The sequence below is a fragment of the Myotis daubentonii genome, chromosome X, assembly GCF_963259705.1.
Source record: "Myotis daubentonii chromosome X, mMyoDau2.1, whole genome shotgun sequence".
NCBI classification, from domain to species: domain Eukaryota; kingdom Metazoa; phylum Chordata; class Mammalia; order Chiroptera; family Vespertilionidae; genus Myotis; species Myotis daubentonii.
The window spans coordinates 11,118,478-11,143,114 of record NC_081861.1 but is presented as its reverse complement, the minus strand read 5'-3'; the positions used below and the strand labels follow the sequence as shown (position 1 = coordinate 11,143,114).

Sequence of the window (24,637 nt, the reverse complement as noted above, 5' to 3'; positions counted from 1 at the left end):
AGCTTGTGAGGGGGCGTGGTGGTGGCGCTCCGGCCCCAGGGAAGGGCATGGGCCTTTCTAACCCCGGAGGGACCGGATGTCCTGAAGGAAGCCCCTAGAGGTGGGGGCTGACTCTGGGGCAGCACAGTGCCGTGCTCCAAGCCAGACCCCAAGAAGAGCCAGTGAGGACAGGGTTCCCTTTCTAGAAGGTTCTGTCTTAGCCCAGTATTTATCCCAGTGGCAAATGCAGTCCACAGCAGAATGGAGAGGCTGGAGGTGGGTCTTGCAAATGGCTCATCCCGTGCCTCTGGGACAGGAGCTGCTCCAAGCCAGGGAGGAGGTTTTGGTCTAGACTTAGGGCCAACACAGCCTCCAGGGGCCTCCAGACTCTGAGTCCTGATTCTGGGATTCCCGGGACAGAACCTGTAGGTGCTGAGCATGCCTCCCACCCGGCGGTGCGAATCTCTGTCTCGGTCTCTCTGTGTTGGCTGTGCCAGGCACTCATGTCATGGAAGGTTCTGGAAGAATGGTGGTGACAGCTGTGGGTGTGAACTCCCAGACAGGCATCATCTTTACCTTGCTTGGAGCTGGCGGAGAGGAGGAGGAGAAGAAGGACAAGAAAGGTAAGGTCATGCAGGCCTCCAGTTCCCAGCGCCCATGAGGGGCTGGCCCCCCTTCTATGCAGCTCGCTCGCTCTTCTTTGCCTGCTGCTGGCGGTCCCCCGCTAGCCCATCCCTGGCTCCAGCTCTGGCTCTGGCTCTGGCTCTGGCTCTGGCTCTGGGAGAGACAGCCTTACCCTCTCTTCTGATTTCTTTTGGGGTCCTGTCTTCTGGGGTCTTTGCCCCAGAGCCAGCAGGTCAGGGGCCCCCCAGTTCTGTGTAAGGGCAGCTTCCTTCAGATGGCTGTTCCCCAAAGGCATGGGGCCATGTGTGCCAGGGTGGGGGAGTGCCCTGCTTGGTAGGAATGGGGTCAGAGTGACAGGGTCTTAAGAGAATGCTGCCCACCTTCAGGGGTGCCCAACCACCACAGTAAAGTGCTGAGGGTCCCAGGCCAACATGGAAGCCAGGAAATGCAGGCCATGCAGGCCCAGGGAGAGGGCTCCCAAGCAGAAAGCAAGCCCCGCAAAGGATGCCCAGGGCCAGAGGAAGCTAGAATAGGCAGGGGTCCTCCCTGCAAGGGAAAGCAGTGTCAAGGGACAAATGTCTTCTGAGAAGCCAGCTCTGTAGCCACCGCGGCCTCCCCGCTGCCTCCTCTTGCCTCTGCTCTGAGCCCCAGGCACAGCCAGTGTCCCCTCCAGTCCTCAAACAGGGCTCACAGCTGCCGTCAGCATCCACCCCCCTGTCTTGGTCCCGCGGGTCAGGATCCTATTCTCTTCCATGACACAGGTCTCCACCTGCTCATGACTCTCCGTGCTGACCTGGGTTTCCCGGTCCTGGGGTCAGAGCACGTGGGGCACGGAGTTTTCTAGATGTGCCTCACCCCTGAGGGATCTATCAGGGCCTCTACCAGAAGGAAGCCCCTCCCCATACATGTGGGGAGAACTCTCACTGCAAGCCTGCAGCCAGGGCCCCAGTCAGCGAGATGCTGGGGCTGGTGAGCTGGGCAGGGATGCAGGGGCACCAGTCACTGGCCTTACTTCAGTCAGTCAAGGCCACTGGGCCTGAAGAGCAGGTGGGATCAGTCTGCCCAACCCCAGCAACATGGGGACAGGTCAGCACAAGGAAGGACGTGCTAGTATCCCCAGCCCTTGGCCACCCTGCTCCTGGAGGTGGTGAGGGAGGAGATGGATGAACTGCCATTATCTAGAAGCTTCCGTGGGCTCCGCCTCCTGGCATTTTCCAGCTCCTGGCTGGCCAGGCCCTCCCCTCACAGCCAACTGGCACCCGTGGACCCTCTTCCATCTTGGCCACACCCAGCCCCCTCTCCCTGCAGAGCTCGGCCCCGTGTCTCTCCATAGTGAGCTTCTCTCCAGGGAAGCCCAGCTGGCTTTGCCTGCTGGTCCTTCATCAACACCCTGGTAGCCAGTTAGTAGGGCACCCTTCCCACACTCCTTCCTAGGCCCCCTCCCGTTTGACCTTGACAAAACCCCTCCAGCAACCCCCTTGCCCTTCTCCAGCACCCCAGGCTGGGCTACTTAGGAATAAGAGGGGCCACCTCCACCAGCCAGCTTCCTGAAGGAGGGGGACTCTGAGGGGGGCCTGGCGGGGGAGCAGAGCTGGCCATGCTCAGGAGAGGGGGCAGCAGCACCCAAGAGCCCTCACTGATGTCTCAGCCCAAGGACCACTGTGGAGACAGGGAGGTGGCCACGCCCAGCGCCTCCCCCTGGCCCTTGCTGCATCCTGACCAGCCTATCTGCCCACTGCTCCCTGTCCACCTGCTGCCTCCCCACCTGTTTCTTACCTGTTGGCTTTCATTCCTAGCCACCCTTCTCCTCGGGTGCCCTCCTTCCCCTCATCCTCCCCTCCTTCGGCTCCTTTCCCTCTTAAGCTGAGCACAGTCTTCCTCTTCCTGTAGCCCTCACCCCAAACCTCCTTCCCTCCTCCATGGGCCTCCCCGGGCCCTGCCTGCAGCCTTGGACCTCTGGGGTCCTTCGCCCCACGGCTTCCAGCAACACCCCCTCATTGTGCTGCATTGTCACCGCGTGTCTACAGGAGTCTCCCCTCCACCCAGAAGTCTCCTTCACCTATGAACCCCCTGCACCCCCTCAGGGGTCCCAGGCAGAGAGGATCCAACCCACACTCCATCCTGCCCCACAAGGGGTCTCTCCCTCCTCCCTGGGGCCCCCAGACCAGACCCTACTGACTGGGAGTCACCTGGCACCCTGTGTCCATGGATCCCCAGCCCATGAACAAGTCAGCCCATAAGTCCCTCCCACCCCAGGTTGGTCATCTCTGGATCCTGCCAGCTCACGTGTGGCCTCCAGGGGGCGCTGTGGTACAGAGCCAGGCCCCAAGCACAGGGCCAGGCTCCCTCGCCTGTCAGATCTCCTGTGCCCCCGTCCAGAGTCGTAGCCCTTGGAAACCAGAGGAGCAACCAGTGCTGGTTACCTTGACCTTGGGAATCTGTCACTACACAGGCTCTGGCACCCAGGCTCAGGCTTTGTGGTCACAGAGCACCTTCAGGGAGCTCCTGCATTTGTGTCACAGTAGATGGCTGCAGGGGCTACGGAGGAGGCAGGCTGGGTCCTTGCCCTCAGGTGCACCCACCACCTGAGCCCCTCACCTGGGGTCCAGCCCATTCCATGCCCCAGCTGCTCCCTCCAGCAATATGTAAGTGCCCAGCGTCCAGACTGGCACCCCGACCCCAGAAAATTCCTAGGGTTTCCTTTGTCCCTCAAAAGTACACATAGCCCGGCCAGTGTGGCTCAGTGGTTGAGCATCGACCTATGAACCAGGAGGTCACGAATTGATTCCCAGTCAGGGCACATGCCCAGTTTCGGCCTCGATCCCCAGTGGGGGGCGTGCAGGAGGCAGCCAATCAATGATTCTCTCTCATCATTGATGTTTCTATCTCTCTGTCCCTCTCTGAAATCAACAAATATATATATGTATAAAGTACACATAGAGCTGACTGTTAGCTAAGGTGCAGAGAAAGTGGATCTGCAGGCCGCCAGGGGTTAGCAGCCGTCTAGCTAAACTCCTCGTGCTGGTTCTGGGGGCTGCATATCCCGACTGGGGGGCCCTGCTCAAGGTGGCAGAGCTTGGACCAGACACCTGACAGCTCTCACGCCCCATGGTGACAGCCCTTCCAGAAACCTCCTACTGCCAGCCACTGAGAGCTGGCGTAGGGCTCCCTGGAGGGCTGGGGTCAAGGCCAGTGAGGAGCCTTGGCTAGGGGTCTCGCTCATGAAGCCCAAATGCTTGCAGCGCCCATGTGCCAGGTGCTGAGAGGTGGCAAGAGGGCACCACGTGAGCCTGGAGAGGACAGGGCCCTCCTCCCTCTCCTGCCTTCTTCCCCTGTGCTCGCCGCTGGACTGTGCACCCCGCTGTCCCGTGTGCATGTGCGTGTGCCAGGGCCATGTGGATGTTCTCAAGTCTCCGTGTCTGTCGTTCCTTTTCCATTGTAGGCAAGCAGCAGGATGGGGCGATGGAGAGTAGCCAGACCAAAGGTAACGCACGCCCTGCGCTCAGGATGGGGTGGCGGACTGAGGGCACGACTCGGGGTGGGGGGCTGCCTGCCTCAGTTGCAGGAGCAGCACCTGGACACCAGGTGAGTGGGGCAGGGCGGCCCCCTGCAGACCCCGCCAGGAGTGTGCAAGGATCACCTTTGAGCTGGCATTCTGGTGAGGAAACTGAGGCTCAGACAGGGTGATTTGCCCAACGCCTAATCAGGCCCGTGGGTTTCCCAGTTCAGCTGCCTTTCTTTTGGGCAGGCATCCAAGGGGCCGAGGCCCACTCTCCTCTCAGCCCACATGCCGGTTGGGAGCCAGGCCTCCATGGCCGGGATGAAGGCTTATCAGCGGTCATTCATAGGCGCTGGGGACCCAAAGGTGGATAAAGCACCATCCCAGTCCTCAGGAAGGTCACCGTCCAGATAGAGGGACCAGGGGCTGTATAAAGTGCCGCATGGGCCTGGCCAGTGTGGCTCAGTGGTTGAGCATTGACCTTTGAACCAGGAGATCAAGGGTTTGATTCCTGGTCAGGGCACATGCCTGGGTTTCAGGCTCAATTCCCAGTGTGGGGCGTGCAGGAGACAGCCGATCAATGATTCTCTCTCATCACTGATGTTTCTATCTCTGTCTCCCTCTCCCTTCCTCTCTGAAATCAATAAAAAAATATATTTAAAGTGCAGCGTCGGACCCAGGGACCAAGACAGGATCAGACAAGCAAACAAGAATTCAGAGCATAGCTGGGGTTGGGAGGGCATTTGGGACAGGGTGACAGCCCAGTGGCTAGGGTCCAGGACTGGGGCAAGGAGTGACAGTCAGTGGGGCATGAGGCTATAGTGGCCCAGCTGGGTGGGGCCTTGAGTGTTGCTGAGGCCATGGGCTCTGGCCTGAGGCTCAGGAAAGAAGAAGCCATCGCTGAGTGGTCTCAGGCAGCCAAGGAAGAAGGGATGGGTGGGAAGACCGGAAGCAACAGGGAGCATCTGACACAGCGAAGTGGCAGGAAGTGTTCAGAGGCAGTGTTAGGAGCACCCAGAGCCCCATTGGGTGGGGACAAGAGCAGTGAGGTGGGAAGATGAGTGGCAGGGTTGGGTGCCCCCTCTGGGTCACTTGAGGCAGTGCAGTTGGAGACCTTCAGGGCACAGAATGTGTGAGGCAATAGAGGTGATGGAGGCAGGGTAGGGGACATAGCACCACCATCACTACATCAGGGGCAGCAGGGCCACTGGGGGAGTGTTCCAGAGAGAAGGCAAGGAGGTGGCTGGAGGAGAGGAACAAAAGAGTAGTTCCATGGAGAGGGGTAGAAGGCCCAAGGCCCAGGGCAGCCCATACAAGCAGCAGCCTCCAGCAGCCAGGGAACAGGCTGAGAGCATGTGTGGTGGTCTGGGTCCTTGTTGGAAGGTGGGGCGGGGAAGGGGCTGGCAAGAAAAGAAACAGCCTGAGCAGGGAGCAGGAGAGGAGCATGCAGGGGCTCCTGGGCCCCCCTGAGCAGAGTGGGGAGGGAGCTTGGACACCGGTGGGCCAATGAGTCAGTCAGCTCAGGGTTCTGGAATGTTCCTTGGGCCCCAGGCCTCTGCTCTCGGGCATTGAGATTTGGGGTGTTACTTGCCGCCCTGTCTGTGTGCCCAAGTTACTTGTGCTTATGTCTGTCCTCCCTCCCCTGTGAGGTCTCAAGAGAACCATCTCCATCCCAGCCAGGAGGGCCTGGGCTGCCCAGGACCGAGGAGGGAGAGGAGCAAGGCCCGTGCCAAGTCACACTCAGAAATCGGAGAACTCCCCACCCCCTGCCCAATCCTGTGTTCTCTGGTCTGATGTGGCATGTCTTTCCCTGTGAAAGCCCCCTGTAGCTGTCACCCCAGCAGCCAGGCCCTAACCTTGGCTGTGGGGTTCTTCTGTGTGCAGCCAAGAAGCAGGATGGGGCAGTTGCCATGGAAATGCAGCCGCTGAAGAGCGCGGAGGGCGGGGAGATGGAGGAGCGGGAGAAGAAGAAGGCCAGCGTGCCCAAGAAGGAGAAGTCAGTCCTGCAGGGCAAGCTCACCAAACTGGCCGTGCAGATCGGGAAAGCAGGTGGGGGCTGCAGAGCGGGGACCGGGGCCCCGTCGGGGAGGGGGACTCCAGGGCCATGGACAGCAAGTGGGAAATGGATGTGGCAGGTGGGGTGAGCCAGACAGCAAGGGGACAGGCCAGGGGGGCGATGGCCATCAGGGCCTGGTCCAGCCCCGTTCTGGCGAGCACAGATTCTAAATGCGCCATAAGGCCTGGGGCAGGGAGCACCTCCCCAACTCAGCTCAGCTCAGGTTGGCATCAGCTGCAGTGTCCCTTACTCCTTCCCTTTTGCTCTCTCCCTTCCTTGCCCCTCCCTGCCAATCCCCAATCTCGCCCCCACCCTCTGTGGCCTCTTGTGGCCGGGCAGGGCTGGTGATGTCCGCCATTACCGTCATCATCCTGGTCCTCTACTTCGTGATTGAGAACTTCGTGTTGGAAGGCCGGGTGTGGATGGCAGAGTGCACGCCGGTCTACGTGCAGTACTTCGTCAAGTTCTTCATCATCGGCGTCACTGTGCTGGTTGTGGCTGTCCCGGAGGGCCTGCCTCTTGCTGTCACCATCTCCTTAGCTTACTCTGTCAAGGTAATAATACGAAACACAGTCGTTGAACTAAGAACCCCGTGAGACCAGGATACAACCCCAAAACTGGGCTGTGAAGCTGGTAAGCATGCTGGACGCCGGGAGGACTGGAGAGAGTTTGGGATCCATCCCTCGGGGGCAGAGCAGGGAGGCTAAGCTAGGACCCGGAGCCGAACTCGGCCATCCTTCCCCACCTGGCTTCCTGGGCGCAGTGACACGAGCCAGAAAGCAGGTGAGCAGTGGGATAGATCTGGCATCTACAGGGTGAGAGCAGGGGGCACAGAGGGACCAGGGTGTTGAGGGAATTGGCGCCACTTGCAGAAGTGAGAGGTGGGGGATGATCAGGAGAGATCCCACTGGGAGACAGTGGGTGGCGCAGGGCAGACATTGGGGGAAAGCTGCAGGGCCAGCACATGACTTGAGAGGGCATGTGGGCAGGGGTGTGGTCCTGGGCAGCAGGGAGGCCCCGAGTGAGCTCTGGGGAGAGCAGCTACCAGAGCCGGCCTCTCAGCCCGCCCAACAGGGTCCTTAGGCCGCACCGTAGGTCTGACTGCCACCCTGCAGCTACTGCAAGCTGTGCCTTGGGCGCTGCTATCAGCCTCCAGTGTGTTAGTGCCACGTGGAGAGCTGGTGGGGCAGACCAGGGTGTCTGTGCCCTTTCCAGAAAATGATGAAGGACAACAACCTGGTCCGACACCTGGACGCCTGTGAGACGATGGGCAACGCCACAGCCATCTGCTCGGACAAGACGGGCACACTCACCACCAACCGGATGACCGTGGTCCAGTCCTACCTCGGGGACACCCACTACAAAGAGATTCCGGCCCCTAGCGCCCTGACCCCCAAGATCCTCGACCTCCTGGTCCACGCCATCTCCATCAACAGTGCCTACACCACCAAAATACTAGTGAGCCAAGAGCAGGGCTGGGACAAGACAAGGGGTCCGGGGCTCGCTGTGCTCTCTGGAGAACTTCTTTTTTTAAATTGATTTCAGAGAGGAAGGGAGGGAGAGAGAGAGAAACATCCATGATGAGAGAGAATCATTGATCGGCTGCCTCCTGTACACCCCCTACTAGGAATCGAGCCTGCAACCCAGGCATGTGCCCTGATCAGGAATTGAACTGTGACCTCCTGGTTCATGGGTCAGTACTCAACCACTGACTCATACCGGCCGGGTTCTTGAGAACTTTGGACCAGAGCTACAATAGTGTCTGGGGTGGTGGTCACCTTTCCCTCGTCCCTGGCCCCAGTACTCCTGCCCTCGCTGCTTGCTCTGGAAACCCCTTCCAAGCCCAGCGAGTGGTGCGAAACCTGCCCATCTAGTCCACCCCGGAGGCACTCTTCGGCTCACTGCCACCACACCCTAAAGACGCGGTGACTATGGCCGCACTGGGGCCCCAGGGGGAGCCAGGAGGGTGGATGTGGGCCCCCAGTGCCATGCTGCTTTGCCTCACCTCACAGCCTCCAGAGAAGGAAGGTGCCCTCCCGCGCCAAGTGGGCAACAAGACGGAATGCGCTCTGCTGGGCTTCGTCCTGGACCTGAAGCGGGACGTCCAGCCTGTGCGGGAACAGATTCCAGAAGACAAGCTTTACAAAGTGTACACCTTCAACTCGGTCCGCAAGTCCATGAGCACGGTCATCCGCATGCCAGAAGGTGGCTTCCGCCTCTTCAGCAAGGGCGCCTCCGAGATCCTGCTGAAAAAGTGAGGGGTGTGCGGGGGCGAGCCCTGGGCTGGGGGTGCCAGGGGCTGGGGGCCAGTGGAAACATACTATTGTGCTGAAGTAGACGTACCATCCAGTTGGCCATTTTCATCACTTTAGCAGGGGTGGGGAACGTTTTTTCTGCCAAGGGCCATTTGGATATTTATAGCATCATTCGAGGACTATACAGAAATATCAACTTAAAAATTAGCCTGCATTGCCCGGCTGGCGTGGCTCGGTGGTTGAGCGTCAACCCATGAACCAGGAGGTCACGGTTCGATTCCTGGTCAGGGCACATGCCCGGGTTGTGGGCTCCATCCCCAGTGTGGGGCATGTAGGAGGCAGCCGATCCATGATTCTCTCTCATCATTGATGTTTCTGTCTCTCTCTCCCTCTCTCTTCCTCTCTGAAATTAATAAAAAATATGTATTTTTTAAAAGAAAAAAATTAGCCTGCTATATTTGGTCAAACATTTAACTAACTCACCCCTAATGCCTTGGCAGGGCCAAACCAAATGATTTCATGAGCCTTTACGGCCCGTGGGCCAGACGTTCCCCACCCCTGCTTTAAAGTGTACAGTTTGGTGGCATTAAATGCATCCACAATGGTGTGCACATTACCACTATCCAGTTGCAGACTATTGTCATCACCCCCAAAGGAAACCCTGTGCTGTCACTCCCATCCCCCAACCCCCTTCCAGCCCCTGGCAACCACTAATCTCTCTGTCTCTATGGATTTGCCTATTCTGGGCATTTCATATGAATGGAATCCTAGGACCTTTTCTGTTTGGCTTCTTTCACTCAAGTATCATGTTTTCAAGGTTCATCCACGTCATAGCATGGATCACTGCTCCGTTCCTTTTTAGGGCTGAATAATATTCCATTGCACGGATAGACTACATTTGGTTTGTCACTCATCCACCGACAGACACTTGTGCTGTGTCCACCTTTTGGCTACTGTGAATCATGCTGCTCTGAAATTGCTGTACAGTTTGGATTGAACACGTGTTTTCACCTCTCTTGGGCATATCCCTAGGAGTGGAATTACTGGCTCACATGGTAATTCTGTGATTAGCTTCATGAAAAACCACCATAGTATTTTCCACAGCAGCTGCACCATTTTACATCCCACCAGCAATGCAGGAGGGTTCCGTCTTCTCATGCTCACCAACTTGTGCTACTTTCTTCTTTTTCTTATTATTATTGTCAACCTAGGGATGTAAAGGGGGATCTCCTGGTGGTTTTGATTAGTATTTCCCTAATGACTGGTGATGTTGGTGCCTTTTTTAAAAAAAATACTTTTTTTTATTGACTTCAGAGAGGAAGGAAGAGGGAGAGAAAGAAAAACATCAAGATGGCCCTGACCAGTTTGGCTCAGTGGCTAGAGCGTCGGCCTGTGGACTGAAGAGTCCCAGGTTCGATTCTGGTCAAGGGCATGTACCTTGGTAGCGGGCACATCCCCAGTAGGGGGTGTGCAGGAGGCAACTGATGGATGTTTCTCTCTCATGGATGTTTCTAACTCTCTATCCCTCTCCCTTCCTCTCTGTAAAAAATCAATAAAACATATTTTTTTAAAAATCAAGATGAGAGAGAATCATTGATCAGCTGCCTCCTGCACGCCCCCCACAGGGATTGAGCCCACAACCCGGGCATGTGCCCTGACTGGAATCGAACCGTGACCTCCTGGTTCATAGGTCGATGTTCAACCACTGAGCCACGCCAGCAGGGCAACTATAAAGCCATCTTCTAAGGCGAGACCTTATTGTGCCTCTGTGCGCATAGCCAGCCTTCCAGGGCCTTCAGGATGTAGTCCTCAGCAGGACATCCGGGGCTCCCAGCTCCCATAGGACGACCAAGAGCACCCCCACCGGCTGTGTCCTGACCTCTGCTGACCACTGCCCCATCCAAGATGCTCTCCCCAAAACTTTGCCCATGCACAGCCTCCCCAGTGTAGTTCAAAGGCCACCTCCTCCCTGAATTCATCCCGTCTGGGTCCTATTGAGTGTTGCAGCTGGATTTGGAGAAGTACGGAAGAGGGCTGTAGTTGGGCCTGGGCTGTGTGAACGTGAACTAGTTACTCCCCGACCTGGGGCCTCGGTTTCCCCTGTAGCATGGAGATAACAGGAATATTTACCTCCTGGGAGTGCTGTGAGAATTACATGAGTGAATCTGTGCCAGCTTTTGCTGTGATCATGGCTCCCCCGGGCCTCCTCAACCAGCTCTTCTCCTTCACCCCTCCTCCAGCACGCCTGCCTCTGGGCCCTTGGCTCCTTTGCTCCTTCCTCTTCTACACCCGAATTCTGCCAGCTCTCCCCATCCTGGCTCTCTGAGAAGCTTCCAGGGTCACCGGAGCTCGTACCGAGGTTGCTGCCTTGTCATGGCCCACTACCTGGCATTCAGTGTTGGCCAATGTGCCACACTCCTGTCCTAAAGCCATGGTGTCTGTGAGGGGCTGTGATGAGCCCTGCGCTCTGGCCTCCCACAGGTCTCCTAGCTTACATTCAGCCCCTGGGGCTGCCAGAACAACGGACCATAAACCTGATGGCTTAACACAACAGAAATCTATTCTCTCCCAGTTCTAGAAGCCTGAAGTCTGAAACCAAGATGTGGCCAGGGCCAGCTCCCTTTCAAAGCCTCTAGGGAAGGGTCCTTTCGTGTGTCTCCCAGCTTCTGTTGTCACTGACAGTCCTTGTCATTCCTTGGCTTGTAGACGCATCACTCCAGTCTCTGCCTCTGTCATCACGTGGCCTTGTCCCCGTGTGCATCTCTATCTCTGTGTCTTCTGGTGTGTGTGTGTGTGTGTGTGTGTGTGTGTGTGTGTGTGTGTGTTTTAATCCTCACCCAAGGTGTGAGGGGTTTTTTCCCCCCAATGATTTTTAGCGAGAGTGAAAGGAGAAAGAGAGAAAGAAAGGAGAGAGAAACATCGATGTGAGAGAGACACATCAATCGGTTGCCTCCCACATGTGCCACAACCGGCCCAGGGGCTGGGATTGAACTTGCAAACTGGAAATCGAACCCACAATCCTCCAGTGCACAGGCCAACACTCTAACAGTTGAGCCACGCCGGCCAGGGTTTTTATTAGGACATCAGTCATTGCACTGAGGGCCTACCCTAATCCAGTGTCACCTCAACTTTGCAACCAACCTATTTCCGAATCGGGTCCCATTCCAAGGTTCTGGGAAGAACATGAATTTGGGGGGACACACTATTCGGCCCCACACAAGCAGAGGGCCTCCCTCCTTGGAGAGGCCTCCGCTGAGTCAGATGGAGGCTCAGACTGACGCCCACCCAGACTCTCATCTCCTCTTGCTCGGTCCCTGCCGCAGGTGCACCAACATCTTAAACAGCAATGGGGAGCTGCGCGCCTTCCGCCCCAGGGACCGGGACGACATGGTGAAGAAGATCATCGAGCCGATGGCTTGTGATGGCCTCCGCACCATCTGCATCGCCTACCGAGACTTCTCTGCCTCCCAGGAGCCGGACTGGGAAAACGAGAACGAAGTTGTGGGCGACCTCACCTGCATAGCCATTGTGGGCATCGAGGACCCTGTGCGGCCCGAGGTAGCCACGCTCTCCTCTGGGATAGGCCCAGGGTGTCGGGATCGGGGGAGGGGCAGCCCTTCTTCCTGTCTGGCCCCCAGGGTGTGGCCTTTGGACCTAAATGCAAGGAGAGAACCGCCTCTTTCTCCTGCCTTCCTGGCTGTCACACCCCTTCCTGCCAGAGTTGGAGGTAGAGCAAACTGGTCACCCCCAGGAATCTAGAAAGGTGGGTGATGACAGAGCCTCAGGTCCTCCAGGGCCACAGCCACCACACCCTAGATCAGAGCCTCTACGGTGCACTTGACCTCTCACCCTGCTCCCAAAGGGGGCTCTGTTCTGCCCGCTGGAAGGCCTCTCCTGCTTGGCCTCCATGCTTTGCTCAGGTTCTGCCTCCACCAGGTGAGAGAGGGTGGCAGCCAGAACTTTGACAGCCATGACACCCATAGGACTGATGGAGAGGGAAGAGACAGCACGACTCTGGGCTCTGATTTGGTGATGTAGGTAGATGGCACTGCCATCATGGGACTGGGAAGTCCGAGAGGACACAGGTGTGGGGGGCAAAGCGGGACAGTTCTAGGTTGAGGGCTTGGTTGGGGACATGCCATGGAGATGTCAAGGGGGTAGGTGGCTGTAGGAGTACAGAGCTCAGAGCAATGGTCCTAGCAGGAGACCATTACTGCTTATATGAGTGATGTCTCAGGGAGGGTGTGCGGCTGGAGCAGAGGCCTTCAAAGGAGACTCAAAGGGAGGGGCCAGGCAGGAAGGGGAAACCGCGAAGGCCATGTTGCCAAAGCAAGAGGACGGCTTAGCCTGGTCACCACAGAGGCAGGTTCTTTTTTTAAGCCACCAATACTTTTTAAAATATATTTTTATTGATTTCAGAGAGGAAGGGAGAGGGAGAGAGAGATAAAAATATCAGTGATGAGAAAGAACCATCCATCAGCTGCCTCCTGCAAGCCCCACACTGAGGATCGAGCCCATAACCTGGGCATGTGCCCTGACCAGGAATCAAACAGTGACCTCTTGGTTCATAGATCAATGCTCACCCACTGAGCCACGCTGGCCGGGCCAAAGGCAGGTTCTTGACATTAGGAATTCACTGGAGACCTTGACCTGAGCGGGTTCTGTGGGCTGGCGAGGCAGGGAGCCAGGACATGTAGACAACTTACCTGAGAGCTTCCCTGAAGAGAAACAGGGCAGGAACTGGCCATGGTGGAGAGTGAGGGACCAATGGAGAGGTTAGCTGGTCCTTAAAGATGGGGGGATCTTCCAGGGAGGGGGAGCCTGCCTGGGCTGGCCTGGAGTGAGGTGCCCGTGGCAGCTGCAGCACACCAGGCCCCGGAGGGTGAGAGGCAGGGGGTGCAGGAAGGGACCCTCTCCCTCCTGCCAGGGCCTCTTCACCTCATGTCAGAAGCAGAGCCACCTGGATCTGCTGATTAGCCTGAACACATACAGTGGGGCCTTGACTTACGAGTTTAATTCGTTCAGTTCCAAGACCGAGCTCGTTAAGGAGCTTGTTAACTCAAATTACTCTGTCAACTCAATGCAAAAAATCGGCCGAGAGATAGCTGGTATCTCAAAAAACTCATTAGTCGGGACACTCTTAAGTCAAGGCCTCACTGTACATGTGTACCAGCCGCCCTGGGGGCTGCCGAGATGAAGGAGGAGAAGTTTCAGGCTCTCCTTCAGGAGACAGGCCACACCTAAACGCTGGCCACACATCATCAGCGACCAGGTGTCCCTGAATTCCGAGGAGGAAATGGACAGTGGCGGTGGGAAGGGGAGAGACTTCCAGTCAGAGGAACAGGCCTGGAGAAGGGAGCAGTGGGAGGAGTAGCCTGGGTGCTGCTGAGGGAAGCAAGACCACCCCCAGGGACACAGGGGCCAGGCCTTTCCCTTCATTGGACCAGGGAGCAGCTGAGGCCCAGCGTGGAGAAGGGCTGTGCCCACACAGCAAAGCTGAGTCATAAAGCCGTGTTGTCCTCACCTGGACCTAATGGCTTTCCCCTTCTTTTTTTAATTAATTCATTTATTTTTTGTTAATCATTAGCTGAGGATATTTTTCCATTGATTTTTAGCTGGAGTGGAAGGGAGGGAGAGAGACACAGAGAGAGAAATATCGATGTGAGAGACATCGATTGGTTGCCTCCCTGGATGAGGGTTTTGCTTTGTTTTGTTTTGTTTTTAGAGAGAGAGTGGCAGAGAAAGGAAAAGACAGAGAGAAACATCGATGTGAGAGTTACACATCGATTGGTTGCCTCTTACACGAGCCCCGACCAGGACCCAGGCCGGGGAGGAGCCTGCAACCGAAGTATGTGCCCTTGACGGGAATCCAACCAGGACCCTTCAGTCCTCAGGCCAACGCTCTATCCACTGAGCCAAACCAGCTAGAGCGGCCTTCCCCTTCTGAATGGGGCCATTTACACACACACCTCTACCCCCAGCATGGCTGCAGCGCCCCAGCTGGGGTCCAGTGCTGCTCCCACAGCGGTGGGTGTCCCCCCTGACTTCCTGGCAGGTGCCTACAGTACAGTGGCAGCTCTAGACTTTTCCACCCAACTCTCTGGGGCTGTGTGACGCTGCCAGAGGCTGGAGCGCCTTTGAATGCATCACAGACCCAGGAAGATGACATCCCCTGGCTCCCAGGGCCCTGGCCAAGGCCATTTCCACGCCATCATAACCAGCCCACCCTCCCCTTCCTCCTCAGCCACTTGCCCAGATGAAGGGGTATGAGCATGAAACAGCTCTTGGCCACACAGCACTAGGAGCTCTTCTGGCCTGGTTCCCTAGCCCCAGGAGCCCTAAGTTCTGGTAGAAATATTTGTTGATCAAACTGAAGCTGAGTCATAGATGTAAGGCTGGAGACCTTAGGTGTATTTGCAGATATTATGGTCTGAGTTGGCTTGTTGACAGAAGTGCCAATGAGTCCACCTTAGTGGGGGATGGGGGCAGATGGAGCTGCCCTGGGCGGCTGCACATGGGTGGGGTGAGGCCCAGCCCTGCCCCTGCTCAGTATCCTTCTCAGAGTGGGATGTTATTATTGTGGTAAATTTTCATCTTAGAAAATCCAGAACCCAGGCACAAGTCCCTTGAAGGGTGCAATGAAGGCCCAGCTGCAGCGGCTGCCAGCGATGGCTGCTTGTTTAAAATCCAGAAGCGGCCCTAGCCAGTTTTGCTCAGTGGATAGAGCGTTGGCCTGAGGACTGAAGGGTCCCAGGTTCAATTCCAGTCAAGGGCACGTACCTCGGTTACAGGCTCCATCCCTAGCCCTGGTCAGGCGCATGCGGGAGGCAACCAATCTATGTGCCTCTCTCACATAGATGTTCCTTTCTCTGTCTCTCCATGTCCCTTCCACTCTCCAAAAATCAATGGAAAAATATCTTTGGGTGAGGAATAACAACAACAACAACAAATCTAGAAGGAACCTGGGTGACAGGGTCCGGGGAAAGGGACAGGCTTGAGAGAGGCTGAGTGAGAGTCTGCACAGCAGATGGCACTGCCAAGGTCAGGCTTGGGAGGCCAGGCGATGGCCTGCAGAAACCAGCCAGCGGGGTAGGGGCCAAGGAGTGAGGCCAGGGCCCAGCGGAGTCCTGGTGCTGGTGCAGGCAGGAGGGTGGATGGGTCTCCGCTAAACCTTTTGGACCCAGATGACTGCAGCCAGAGGAGGACTGAGGTCTCAGCCCTTGGGAGGAGGTCACAGGGGGTCTGGAGGCAGGCTGTATTCATGGTGAGCGGGCTGGACCACAAGGAGGCAAGTGAGGAAGGACAGTGCCCGATGAAGGAGAGGGTGCCCTGGGAGGGAGGGGTCTACCTCTGTGAGGATCAGGGGAGCAAGGCTCATCATGGCCACTTGGTGGCAGCAGAGGGGGCTTCCAGATGCTTCAGGGACTGGAGGGAACTCCCTAGAAGGGGAATATCTCCCTGTAGCTCATCTTCCAGCACCCCAACAGCTGCAGAGAGCGGACGGTGTCCCTGAGACACATGACTAGGGGGGCAGAAGGCAAGCCCCCTTCCTGGCCACTGTCACAGCCCTAAAATGGGGCCCCTCTGACTGGGCTCCGGTCCCCCCCTCTTTCTCATACCCCCTCTCCCTGGCTGAGATCATAGCCACTCCCCATGACCTCAGGGGCCACCAGCATATGGGGCCTCTCAAGGCCGTGTCCACCTGCCCCCCACGTGGCCCCACCTGCTGACCACCGCCCCTGGGGTCTCCCAGTTGTGCTGTCGCATCCTCACCACCTGGTGGCCCAGCTCACCCCCCTGTCCCTGGGCTCCCAGGCCTGGCTGCTCTCTCTCCTCCAGCCCAGGCTGTTCTCATAGCCTCTGTCTCGGCTGGGAGCACTGAGCACCCATCAGGTGGGTGTGTTGGGTCCATTGAACAGAGCAGGGGGCCAGGTCCCCAGGCTGCACCCTTGCCCGCCTGCATCCGGGCATCTCACAGGCCGACTAGGCCTAACCTCCTTATCCAATTTCCTGAGCCCTGAGCCCAGAGCTTCCTGTAGCCTCTGGGCTCGGGAGCCCCCTCCGCATTGGGTTTGGGAGCAGAAGCACCTCCACTCTCTGGGAGGACCTCCTGGCTGGTCTCGACTCCCTTCAGCCCTTTGTGCATTTAGCACTGAAGCGATCTCTTTCTTCCCTCTTTTCCAGAATCTAGTTTTATATATATTTAAATATATTTGTATTGATTTCAGAGAGGGATGAAGAGGGAGAGAGAGATAGAAACATCAATGATGACAGAAAATCATTGATTGGCTGCCTTTTGCATGCCCCACCCTGAGGATCGAGCCCCCAGCCCAGGCATGTGCCCTGACTGGGAGTTGAACCATGACCTCCTGGTTCATAGGTCCACGCTCAACCACTGAGCCATGCCAGCCAGGCTAGTATTATATTTTGAAAATGGAAATGTATGCTTCGTAACCAAGCAATGTTTCATTTCTTCTAATGAGTAGTAAAACCTGCAACTCTAAATGTTTTAGGTTTCCTTTGTTTAAAGAAAAAAAAAGGTGGAGGGAGACGAGTGAGAGAGTTGCCCAGAGTGTGGCCACCAGTCAGCTGACAGCCTGGAGCCTGCCCTAAGTCAGGCCCAAAGAGTCAGGCCCACAGTGGGCCCTACTGTCTGGCAGGGTGGCTGGGGGACAGAGGTTCCTTTCTCACTCTTCCCGAGCTGACAGCCACCATGCCAGCTGGCCTGGTCACCAGGGCTGATCCCAGCTCAGCAGCTCTGGGTCCCTATATGTCGCAATGGAAAATGGGGCTGACAGAGCTGGCATGCTTCTATAGTCGCCTTTCCATCCACAGCTCAGGCAGTGACCCAGGACAGAGCTTCCAGTAGCTTCTCCCAGCCTTGCTTGTGGTGTCAGGGCCTAGGTTGGAGGTGTGGCCAGTCCCAGAAGCCCAGCACAGTGAAGGAGGCACGTAGAGGGTGATGCGGGCTGAAGGACGGAGGGAGGCGCCCTGCCCACTACGGGCTCGGCTGATGGCGGTGGTAGAATATACAAGCCATTCTCCTTGATTTCTCTAGGCCTCCCCCTCTGCAGAAGTCCTTGCTCAGGACCACAGGGGTGGGGGCAGGGGGTGCTGCAGATCTGGGTGCAGGAAAGCCTGGACACAGCAGTGTCTTGCCTTGATGGCCCCGCCCACGTCAATCGTCATTTCCAGGTCCCTGAAGCTATCCGCAAATGCCAGCGTGCTGGCATCACAGTCCGCATGGTGACTGGGGACAACATCAACACAGCCCGGGCCATTGCAGCCAAGTGCGGCATCATCCAGCCCGGGGAGGACTTCCTGTGCCTGGAGGGGAAGGAGTTCAACCGGAGGATCCGCAATGAGAAAGGCGAGGTAGTTCCCAGCCCATTTGCCCTTCCACGGGGGGCTGCATGGTTGGCTCAGCTCGGCTCCATCCAGGGTTCTGGCCACTTCTCCACTCTCCTCCACCGCCTCTGCTCAGCCCTGCCTGCCCCCAGGCTCTGCAGTGGCTGTGTGCTTCCCCCTCCCAGATTGAACAAGAGCGTCTGGACAAGGTGTGGCCCAAGCTGAGGGTCCTCGCCCGATCGTCTCCCACAGACAAGCACACTCTGGTCAAAGGTAATGGAGCGAGCAAGCTCTCACTCACCCCTGCCCCTCCCCCTGCCCCTGCCCCTGCCATGCCCCTGCCCGGAGTGGCATGATGCTGGCTGGGTGTGGCTGTCACCCCTGCATGCTTTCTGCTCCCAGACATCCAAAGCCAAGCTCCCAAACGGGTCTCCAGGGCCTGCCTAAGACGTGGGGTCTTTGGCTCTGGACCCGTTGCAGTTGGAGAGTTGGCTTGTGTCTCTGAGCAAGTCACTGGTCCTCCCTGAACCTCAGCTTACTCGTTGGGAAAACAATAGAGGCCCCTCAGAGGGCTGACATAACAGAGCTCTGGGCTAACATCGTGAATGGAAGATGCCAGTTGAGCCTAGCCTCTGGTAACAGATGGGGAAACTGAGGCCCTGGAGAGGGAGACATTTATCCAAGTCACACGGTGCTGGGCTCCTTCCTTCTTTAAAAAAAAAAATATTTTTTTTATTGACTTCAGAGGAGGGGAGAGGGAGAGAGAGAAACATCAATGATGAGAGAGAACCATTGATCGGCTGCCTCTTGCACGCCCCACACTGGGGATCAAGCTCACAACCCCAGGCATTTGCCCTGACTGGGAATCAAACCATGACCTCCTGGTTCACAAGTCAATGCTCAACCACTGAGCCATGCCAGCTGGGTTGGGCTCCTGCCTTCTACCAAATCACAACACCCTGCATCATCTCACTGGGTGATGGACCTGGGGGGGGGGGGGCGGGGCTTCTAGTCAAGGCACAGAGACTTGAGCACAGAGGCTTGGGGGTGGGAGGCACAGTCAAAATCCCAGAGGGTTTCCAGAATCAACTGTCCCTCCCCCGCCCCCCCCCCGCCCCCCGCTGCCCCGGGATGGTCACACAGCCGGGCTGTGTTTCAGGGATCATTGACAGCACCACCGGTGAGCAGCGGCAGGTGGTGGCCGTGACCGGGGATGGCACCAACGATGGGCCAGCACTCAAGAAGGCAGATGTGGGCTTCGCCATGGTAAGCCACCCGATGCCCGCCCAGCTCACCATGCCTGGCAGGGCTTGTGTCTCTAGGACATCAGCTCTATGCAGGAACCTGGGACTTAGTGGTAAGGCAAGTTGGGGAATGCCTGGATTTCCTTCTCACTCATCATGGCCACTTGGTTTTGTTTTTAATCCTCACCTGAGGATATTTTTCCATTGATTTTTAGAGAAAGTGGAAGAGAGGGAGAGACAGAGAGAAACATCTATGTGAGAGAAACACATCGATTGGTTGCCTCTTGCACAAGCCCCGACCAGGGCCCGGGCTGGGGAGGAGCCTGCAACTGAGGTACGTGCCCTTGACTGGAATCAAACCCGGGACCCCTCAGTCCGCAGGCCAACACTCTATCCACTGAGCCACACCAGCTAGGGACACCCTCTTTGTTTATGAGCAAAGCTGCGAGACAAGCTGTGGTACATGTCCTTGTGGTACAAGGACATGTTGGATGAAATGAGAGCTGTCCCCAGTTGGGAACTCTGTGAGGGAACGGCAGGGAGTCACCAGGTGGGCCGGGTGATCGAAGGGCAGTGGGGAATGGGCTAATGGACACTGTGTGCGTGTGTGCGCTCCCCAGGGCATCGCAGGGACTGACGTGGCCAAGGAGGCCTCAGACATCATCCTGACTGATGACAACTTCACCAGCATCGTCAAGGCGGTCATGTGGGGCCGCAATGTCTATGACAGCATCTCCAAGTTCCTGCAATTCCAGCTGACGGTCAACGTGGTGGCTGTGATCGTGGCCTTCACGGGCGCCTGCATTACTCAGGTGGGCACTGCGGACCGCCTTACCCAAGGAGGACCCTGGGATCTCCCTCCCACAGCCCCTGGGGCCTGTAGGAGGAAGCCGGTTTCCGAGACCCCGCCTGCCCTGTACATCTGGACCCCAGTGCAGAGAGCAAGCCCAGGGACCCTGCTGGCAGGCATGTGCAGGCGAAGAGCTCCCACCTGAGGCCCCCAGGTTGGGAGAGCCAGGTGTTTCCTTTGCTGATTTTTTTTTTTACTGAGATAAAATTCACATACCAAAAAAGTTCCCCATTTGAGAGCGTACAATGCAGTGGCACTTAGTATATTTACAGTGCTGTACAATTATCATCTCTATCTCATTCCAGAATCTTTCCATCATCCCAAAAGGAAACCCTGTACCCCTTAGCAAGCACTCCCCATCCCCCCTCCCCCAGCCTCTGGTACCCACCAATCTACTTCCTATCTCTACAGACTTCTCTATTTATTCTGGACATTTCGTATAAATGCAATCAAACAATGCGGTTGTTTGTGTCTGGCTTCTTTCGCTTAACGCAATGTTTTCAAGGTCCAACTGTGTTATATGGATCCAGACTTCATGCCTTTTGGTGGCGGAATAATGTTCCATTGTATGGCTGCAGCAAGTCGTGCGCCCATCCCTCCGTCCATGGGCACTTGGGTTGTTTGCACCTCTGTGAATAACGCCGCTGTGCACATGCATGAATGCAGCTTTATGTGGACTGGGGACTGGCGTTTTCAGTTCTGCTGGGTCTAGTCTAGACCTACAAGTGGAAGTGCAGGGGCCCTGGGAACTTGTATTTAACCTTTGAAGGAGCCTCTTCACCTTTATCAATAGTCCACTTCTTTCCATTAGTGAGTCTCCAGAACTTGTCGCACTTTCAGAGGTTTTGTATTTGTTTTTAATATATACGTTTATTGATTTCAGAGAGGAAGGGAGGAGAGAGAGAGAGAGAGAGAGACATCAATGATGAGAGAGCATCACTGATCAGCTACCTTCTGCATGCCCCACACTGGGGATCAAGCTCACAACCCGGGCATGTGCTCTGACCTCCTGGTTCATAGGTCAATGTTCAACCACTGAGCCATGCTGGCCGGGTGGTTTTGTGTGTTTTTTTAATCTTCACCCGAGGATTTTCCCCCCATTGATTTCTGAAGAGAAAGGAAGAGAGGAAGGAGGGAGAGGAAGGGAGGGAGGGAGGGAGGGAGAGAGAGTAAGAGAGAGAGAAACATCAAAAATGACAGAGACACATCAATTAGCTGCCTCCTACATGCACCCTGACTGGGGCTGGGGAACCTGCAACCAAGGTACATGCCCTTGACCAGGAATCAAACCTGCAACCCTTCAGTCTGCAGTCTAACCCTCTAACCACTGAGCCAAACCAGCCAGGACCAGAGGTTTTTTTACTGAGATAAAATTCACATAACAAACTGCACTGTAATCGCCATTTTAACCATTTAAAAGTGTACAATTCCGTGGTTGTTAGTGCATTCACAGTGTCGTGCAATCATTACCACTGTCTCATTCCAGAGCGTTTTCATCACCCCCGTGCCTGCTAAGCAACCACTCCCTCATTCCCCTTCATCTGCTTTTCATCTGCTTTCTGTCTCCTCGGATCTGTCAGTTTTGGAAGTTTCATGAGAACATAATCATACAGTATGTGGTTCCTGGTGTCTAGCTTCTGTGGGTCTTATTTTTAACCAACAACTCAGAGACGAGGAGGAGAAGGAAGGCCCTCGGGTGTGGGGGACCGGGAGACCACCATTAGTCAGGCTCTTTCACAGGCTGGGCAACTGCCAGCCTCCTGCTAATAATTTGGGCCACGCCTTCTAGATCACTGCCACCAGGTAAGAAGAGGAGACTGGCAACATTTTAAGAGCAGGAATCAGCCCAGTGAAAACTCTCAACTAATCTTAGAAAACATAGGGATGGAGCTCAGCCAACATGACTCAGTGTTCGAGCGTTGACCTACGAACCAGGAGGTTACGGTTCGATTCCCCATCAGGGCACATGCCCAGATTGTGGGCTCGGTCCCCGGTGTGCGGCGTGCAGGAGGCAGACGATCAATGATGCTCTCTCATCATTTATGTTTCTATCTCTCTCTCTCCCTCTCCCTTCCTCTCTGAAGTCAATAAAAAATATGTTTTTTTAAAAGGGAAACAGGGATGGAGATGTCACGTTTTATAGCAGGGGTCCTCAAACTACAACCCGTGGGCCACATGCAAATACAAATATTGTATTTGTTCCCATTTTGTTTTTTTACTTCAAAATAAGATATGTGCAGTGTGCATAGGAATTTGTTCATAGTTTTTTTTTTTAAACTATAGTCCAGCCCTCCAACGGTCTGAGGGACAGTGAACTGGCCCCCTGTTTAAAAAGTTTGAGGACCCCAGTTTTATAGGAAGGTCGAATTTGTTGCACTTTTGCTTGAATGAAATTCCAGTGATATTGCCCCTGAACTCAGTTTATTCCCAGGAGATGTGGGCCTGTAGGGTTTCCAGCACCACATTGGGGCGACTGCCTCTTCTCCACAGGACTCTCCCCTCAAAGCCGTGCAGATGTTGTGGGTGAACTTGATTATGGACACATTTGCCTCTCTGGCCCTGGCGACAGAGCCGCCCACTGAGTCGCTGTTGCTGCGGAAGCCATATGGCCGGGACAAGCCCCTGATCTCCCGAACCATGATGAAGAACATTCTGGGCCATGCAGTCTACCAGCTCACCATCATCTTCACGCTGCTGTTCGTGGGTAGGTTGGCCCTGGGCACACTGTGCTGCTACTGGATCTTTGGGCTCCTGCCCTGTCTGGGGGTGGAAGGCACAGATGAGCACCTGGGGACCCGATTTCTGGTGAGGACCCACCCCTTGGCCCTCACCTCCCTGCTGCCCCTCTCTGCATATGCCCCACCCAGGTGTCACAGGCCCCTGAGGTTCTGAGAAACTGTCCAATGCTCCATAGAGCGGGTAGCATGTCTCAGCGTACACCCAGACCAGGTCACTCACCCATCTGTCCACTCACCCCATGACTGTTTACTTCTCCAGGAGACAATGACCAGAGTGCTCTCCCGGAAGTTGTGAGAGGAGGAGGACCAGGAGAGAAAGGGGAGAGGAAGAGGGAGAGGGGAAGGGAGGAAGGGGGTAGGAAAAGGAAAGGGGGATAGAGGAGGGGACGAAAAGAAGGGAGGCTGGAGGGGAGAGAAGGGGGTGGAGAAGAGGAAGGGAGAAGAGGGGAAGAAGGAGGAAGGAGAAAAAGGGTAGGGAGGAGGAGGGAGAGCAGAAGGGGGAGTGAAGGGGGAAGGAGAGGAGGGAGAGGGGTAAAAGAGAAGGAGGAGAGGAGGGGGGAGGAGGGAGTCAGAAAGCAAGAAGCGGGCAAGGGCAGGGGAGGGGAGAGAAGCAGAGACAGGAGTGTGGACAGTAGAGGGAAGAACTGATGGGGAGAGGCTGGGCAGAGGGTGCTCAGGGAGACAATCACAGGGCCCCCAGCCATTGGCTCTGCCTGCAGCCCAGACATGGAGGGCATGGAGCCCTCCAGCACACTGGCTGCTCCTGGGAAGCCTGGTGCCAGTGCCTGCTGTCCAGTCCACCTCTGAGTTTCTTCTGTGTCAGGTAGGCTCTGTGGAGCAGACTCATTATTATTTTTTTAATCCTCACCCGAGGATATTTTCCCATTGATTTTTAGAGAGAGTGGAAGGGAAGGGGGAGAGACAGAGAGAGAAACTTCCATGTGAGAGACACCCATTGATTGGTTGCCTCACGCATGCGCCCTGACCAGGACCTGGGATTGAGCCAGCAACAGAGGTACGTGACCTTGACCAGAATTGAATCCATGACCCTTCAGTCCGCAGGCCATCGCTCTAATCACTGAGCCAAACCGGCTAGGGCAGATTCCTTTCATTATATCGGGAGTGGGTTGCTGGTTTTTGTGTGTGTGTGGCCTCTCTCCCTTATGTCGGGGTGCTCCCCATGTATCTGCAACCCTGGACTGTGGGTGGCCTGGGTCCCCATCACAGCACTCCAGCACCTGGTGAAGTGAGGTTTTTAGCGCATATTCCTCGGAGCAGAATCAAAGCTCAGTGTGCAGGAGTCACAGTGGGGGCCCCCAAATGTCAGTATCTGGGGACCCTCTGTGGAGCTTTTCTATGATTTCTTGAGAACAGAAGCCCCGTGGCCTGCCCTAGGGCCTAGCCCGGCTGCCTTGTCCTAGGGCAGGGCAGGGTGGAGGAGGGCTGGGCTGCCCTCCACCCCGCAGCCCCCCCGAGTCCTTCCCAGCCCACCCCCAACTCAACCCAGCAGGCAAATGAGAAAAGATGTGCCAGAGCTCTGTCTTAGCTTCTTTGTTTTCCTTTTTAAAAATATATTTTTATTGATTTCAAAGAGGGAGGGAGAGAGAGAGATAGAGTCATCAACGATGAGAGAGAATCATTGATCTGCTGCCTCCTGAACTCCCTCTACCGGGGATCGAGCCTGCAACAAGGCAATGTGCCCTTGACCGGAATCGAACCTGGGACTTTTCAGTCCACAGGCCTACGCTTTATCCACTGAGCCAAACCAGCTAGGGCTTAACTTCTTTTTAAAAAAATATATTTTTTTATTGATCCCAGAGAAAGGAAGGGAGAAAGAGAGATAGAAACATCAATGATGAGAGAGTCAGTGATTTGCTGCCTCCTGCATGCCCACACTGGGCATCGAGCCCACAATCCAGGCATGTGCCCTGACCCAGAACTGAACCGTGACCTCCTGGTTCATAGGTCCATGCTCAACCACTGAGCCATGCCAGCCTGGCCTGTCTTAATTTCTTCATTTCTGCCCTCGGGTTTCAGGTTTTGG

The 24,637-nt window shown here is 56.0% G+C and overlaps 1 protein-coding gene across 9 annotated transcripts in view; it reads left to right on the top strand.

Moving 5' to 3' along the window:
* ATP2B3 (ATPase plasma membrane Ca2+ transporting 3) overlaps positions 1-24,637 on the top strand; it is a 52,417-nt gene that overhangs the window by 6,088 nt on the left and 21,692 nt on the right. For 6 of the 9 annotated variants that reach the window (XM_059680513.1, XM_059680511.1, XM_059680519.1 and 3 more), the window contains exons 5-16: positions 477-602; positions 4,046-4,087; positions 5,987-6,151; positions 6,498-6,712; positions 7,374-7,616; positions 8,171-8,412; positions 11,737-11,971; positions 17,609-17,788; positions 17,947-18,034; positions 18,921-19,027; positions 19,626-19,817; positions 22,346-22,559. In XM_059680513.1, coding sequence (XP_059536496.1) covers positions 477-602; positions 4,046-4,087; positions 5,987-6,151; positions 6,498-6,712; positions 7,374-7,616; positions 8,171-8,412; positions 11,737-11,971; positions 17,609-17,788; positions 17,947-18,034; positions 18,921-19,027; positions 19,626-19,817; positions 22,346-22,559 — 2,049 coding nt within the window. The remainder of the gene's footprint in view (positions 1-476; positions 603-4,045; positions 4,088-5,986; positions 6,152-6,497; positions 6,713-7,373; positions 7,617-8,170; positions 8,413-11,736; positions 11,972-17,608; positions 17,789-17,946; positions 18,035-18,920; positions 19,028-19,625; positions 19,818-22,345; positions 22,560-24,637) is intronic. The other 3 variants (XM_059680514.1, XM_059680512.1, XM_059680516.1) reach the window with 1 other exon arrangement.